A 4,316-nucleotide genomic window follows, 5' to 3' on the forward strand; every position below is an offset into this window, starting at 1 on the left:
GAGGCAAAACTGCAGGCTGCCACTGTAGCTTACTTGTCAGTGGCCTTAAAGGAGGCGGGGGGAAAGTCCAGACTTCTGGTGAGCCTCAGCCTCAGATGATTCCTAAAAATTGATTTATTGGATAGCAGGAAATGTAGGCTGTAGATCAGTATAAGCAGGCAGAAATTAAGAGGAAGTCCACCTCTGTTTCTATCGTACCCCTCATGCTCCAGTTGGGAGCAGGACTCCGCATCCATACTTTCTCCACCCCAAAAATTAAGATCCATCCCAATCCACGCACCTCTGTTCCTTTAAGGTGATTAGCAGAAACTGTGCATGGGGAGGTACCTGAACTGAAGGGTAAGCATCTCCGCAGAGACACTTACGTGTTGTGAGCGACTGCTTGTGTACACGACTTCACCCAGGGGCTCATATAACCACCTCCACACAGAAAGTTATTTTCAACATACCACTCACAAGCAGTTTCTTTGGTAACCGCCAAACTCCACCATACATAATAAACTTAGTTTACTTGGCAACACTCAAATGTTCCGAAAAAAGTGGTGATCAAAAAACAGTATGTGCTAGGTACATATTTAAGAAGTATTGCTATGAAACCTAGGAATCATCTCTCCTCCAGTTATGGCCTGTTATTTGGAAACTAGGTGCAGGTGCCACTACGTAAATTCAGGAAATTAGGCCAGTGCTCTAGATGCATTTCACTGGAGCTTTGAATCAAGCACAGGCAGGAGTTTCAAAAACTGCGTCTCTTCACATACCAAATAAGCTACAAGACACCCAACACAGCACTTTAGATTAGGCACTACAATTTGGTAACCTGAACTTTTGTCATTAAGGCTCCTAGATTGTAAGCACTCAATTACTGGATCTAACCCAGTGAGTCATCTAAAATCAATATAAAAATTAAGTCAGGAATAAACATGATGCTTTAAGTTTATAACCTGCCTTATTTCAAGCAAACTTTCTGTTGCAGGCTAGCCCTCTGGAGCTGCTGTAATCTGCAAATTACTATTTCTGCTCTAGCAGTACTGTGTATTAATTTAGCTTGCATGTCTTCTATTCTAAATAAACTGAAGCTGTTTAAGAAAAGCTATTTATGTCACGATTTATACTACCTGAAAAAGCAGTGAAAAAGGTTTATCACTTCACTAAAAGGACACAGTAAGCTTATTTGGGTCAATACAGAATATAATGGTAAGAGCTATTTGCTAGTAACAACACTGCAGGTGCACTTCACAGTGACTGCCATACTTGGGAGTTACTCTACAAATAGGCAAGCCCTAGAGGTGTGGTATTACTGTTCTCTATTTGTGAATCTGACTTTAAACAGAAATTTTACAGATTGGGATCACTGAATGGAACTCATTTCAACTTTTTATTTGAAAGCTGGGAGGCCCCAGTGTATGTAAATACTAGCCAACAGTTGTCTTTTCCCTTAGTTTTGTAGCTTACAAGGCTTCTCTCAAAACTTCTTTAGTTTTAACAGCCTAAGTAGAGCAAGAAGAGACATTATTTATGATTATTCTAAGGCAAACAAACCTGTAATTATTGTCTGAGATGGAGAATATAATAAATTAATTGTGCTGTTCTCTATAAATGAACTTTCTATGATACAATTTTTTTTTCACATAGTCAATTCCAAGTTGCCTTTCAGATAATAAGAAGCAGCAGTTTACATATGTAAGTCAAAAAAGTCCTTGCTCTTTAGTTAACACCTTTTCCTGAGTCTTCCTCTTTTGATGTAAATTAGTTACTACCACCAGACTAAGGGAAGAGAGAATGCCAAGAAACATCCAGTCAAATAAAGAACTTTTTTGCTACTAAAAAATAGGAATATTTTTATGTTTTACTTCAATATAAACAAGGCGGTTCTGAATACTGCGGTACTACAACAATAGCAGTACCCCTGAGATGATCAAATTTTATCACCTCAGCAGTACTTGAGGAAAGTCAGTGGAAATGCTATACAACTGTTGATTAGCTCAGTCACACTAATCCCTGATGTAGCACGGCAACCAGAAGAACATAAAATTTGCTTCATACTATTGGTGAAGACCTATTACTGAAAATATTCACACCTAAATACCCATTATACTTGCACTTGAAGTTATCAAGTAAGGAGATTACAATTGCACTTCTTCCAATTTAGTTAATGAGTATAGAGTGAAGATTTGACTACAAGATGCAGCTTAAAAGTCAAGTTACTGCTACATGTGAATGAGCAGAACAAAATGTATGCGTATGTACACACAGAGAGGTTTAGTAACTACTAGAAATAGGAAAGAGGATTAAATTGAGATGCTGTTACCTCCTCCCTGATCTCTAAACTAGGTTCTATCTTAACCTCAACTGTAAGAATGCCTGACAGCTGCAAACTACTTCTAATCTCATTTTTTACTTTTCATTTGTATTTATTTCTTTCCATTCCAAGTAGTTCACTATTCTTTATGATCTTATTACAATTATTTAATAGATCAGTATAGAGCTAAAGGACACTAAAAATAAGGTTTCCGGACATTCTAGTACTGGCTTTTAGCCAAGACTATCCTCTTAGCATTTTTGATCGAACCCCAGTAGTTTTTTCAGGATTTCTGGACACTACTGAAATAGTCATCTTTTCCTTATCATAAGTGGATTAGCTGGTCCGAGCTTATATGGTGTAGCTGCCTGCAGCGCTGTGCCCTGCACATGGGAGGCACACACTTGCACCAAACCCCTTCCTTCACTATAGTGTGCCTCCTTTCTAAAAAAGGCTTTTGAGTATAGCTTCAGAAGGTGCACAAACCATATATAGTCTTACAGTTTCAGCCTCCATGCCCTGCATTAGTCATGTTTTCTCACTTTATCCCTCCATTATTCCAGGTAAGAGACTATTGTAAACAGGCGCTGTCTCTGCGTGCATCAGACAGAACCCCAGACTCCTAGAGAAAGCAAAATAATTGGTTTCTATCTGGTTCCTAACATTAAAGCCTAAGCATTTGTACAGTGAAAATAAGTAGTACCTGATCTACTCGCATCCACTGGTTTGCAATCAAACAGTAATTCACTGGTAGCCATCTGACGCCGACCAATAAAACATGTTTTTTTTCCTGTCTTCAGAACAGCCTTGAACCATCACATGTCAAAATTGACAGCCTGACATCTGTCTCAACTACCTACTTGCGATATAGTTTTGTAGTGTTTAAGTAATTAGATTTTTTTAAACAACAAAACAGTAACTTTATTTCATCTATTTTCTAGTGCATTTAAAAATAATAGTAAAACATACAGAAAGGTTAGAAGAAAATCCCTCTCTGCTTATGCTGTCGTCGTAAGGTTCTGTGGCTAACCACATTTCTCACCTAGTGGAATTTTAGCACTGTGGAGTCCAAACATTTGACTGTTTCACGTTACATTGGTTTTCAGTTCTGGTGTATGCTTTAAGCTTCCCACTTCCTTCTTCAGGACATTAAGCAAAGTTCTAGAACTATCCAAAATCTTCATGTAAGCAGCTTCAGTTTCAGCAAGAATTTTATCAAGCTCATTCCGTGAAGCTACCTTTTTGGCCAAGTTTTCACATACACACTCCAGTTGTTCACTCAGGACTTGGATTTCATGCTGGAGTTTATTTTTTTCCTCTTCTGCTTGCTGGATTTGTTTGTTCAGCTCTTCTTTTTGCATGCATAAGTCTTCGATGCATTTCACGAGCTCATTATTGTAACCCTGAAGAACAGCTCCCTGCTGAGTCATCCTCCACTCCCCTCCCTCAGCTCTGCCACTGCTCCCTGAAGTCCCCTCTCAGGAACAGCCTTCCGCACTCTAAAAACAAAACAAAAAACCCAACAAAAACCAGAAAGAAAAATACCGTAAGACAGTTATCACGAATAATGCAATGCTAGCACAGACAGAACCACAGGCTAGTTCTGAGTTGTGCCGCATCTATTCCCTTTTCAGGAAGGGGGCAAAACAAGATTTGGCATCTATGCTATACTTTTACCGAAAATCGGTCTCTCCTGTGATACCCGCATAGCAATGCTCAACTGGTATCAAAAACGTTCTATTACATTTTATAGTAACTTAATACCATTCTGAATATATGGTGCTTAGTACCTCAGACTTCGAGGGCTCGGTCAGAAATAACCAAATAGCCCTTTCCCCGGAGAAGGCTCAGCAGTCACCACCAGCAGCGGGCATCCACTCGCCCTCTGACGAAGGGGATCTTCCTCGCGAACTGAGCGCCAGGCACCCACTTCGGAGAGCCCGGGGCCACCTGAAGCAAACCGATCAGGCGCTGTTGGCTACTCAGGGGCGCCGGGATGACCATTTTACGCGTGTGC

The 4,316-nt window shown here is 40.0% G+C and overlaps 1 protein-coding gene across 3 annotated transcripts in view; it reads right to left on the reverse strand.

The window, feature by feature from the left end:
• LOC104133584 (Sjoegren syndrome nuclear autoantigen 1 homolog) overlaps positions 1-4,310 on the reverse strand; it is a 17,372-nt gene extending 13,062 nt beyond the window's left edge. The window contains exons 1-3 of one of the 3 annotated variants that reach the window (XM_035902414.1): positions 4,090-4,310; positions 3,342-3,798; positions 1,407-2,921 (exon numbers count right to left, since the gene is read on the reverse strand). In XM_035902414.1, coding sequence (XP_035758307.1) covers positions 3,385-3,729 — 345 coding nt within the window. In that variant the 5' untranslated portion in view covers positions 3,730-3,798; positions 4,090-4,310 and the 3' untranslated portion in view covers positions 1,407-2,921; positions 3,342-3,384. Of the gene's footprint in view, positions 1-1,406; positions 3,799-4,089 lie in introns of those variants that run through there. The other 2 variants (XM_009647004.2, XM_035902413.1) reach the window with 2 other exon arrangements.
• Between the last annotated feature and the right edge of the window lie 6 nt (positions 4,311-4,316).

The sequence above is a fragment of the Egretta garzetta genome, unplaced genomic scaffold (assembly GCF_000687185.1).
Source record: "Egretta garzetta isolate BGI_Z169 unplaced genomic scaffold, ASM68718v1 scaffold369, whole genome shotgun sequence".
In the NCBI taxonomy this organism is placed as follows: Eukaryota; Metazoa; Chordata; class Aves; order Pelecaniformes; family Ardeidae; genus Egretta; species Egretta garzetta.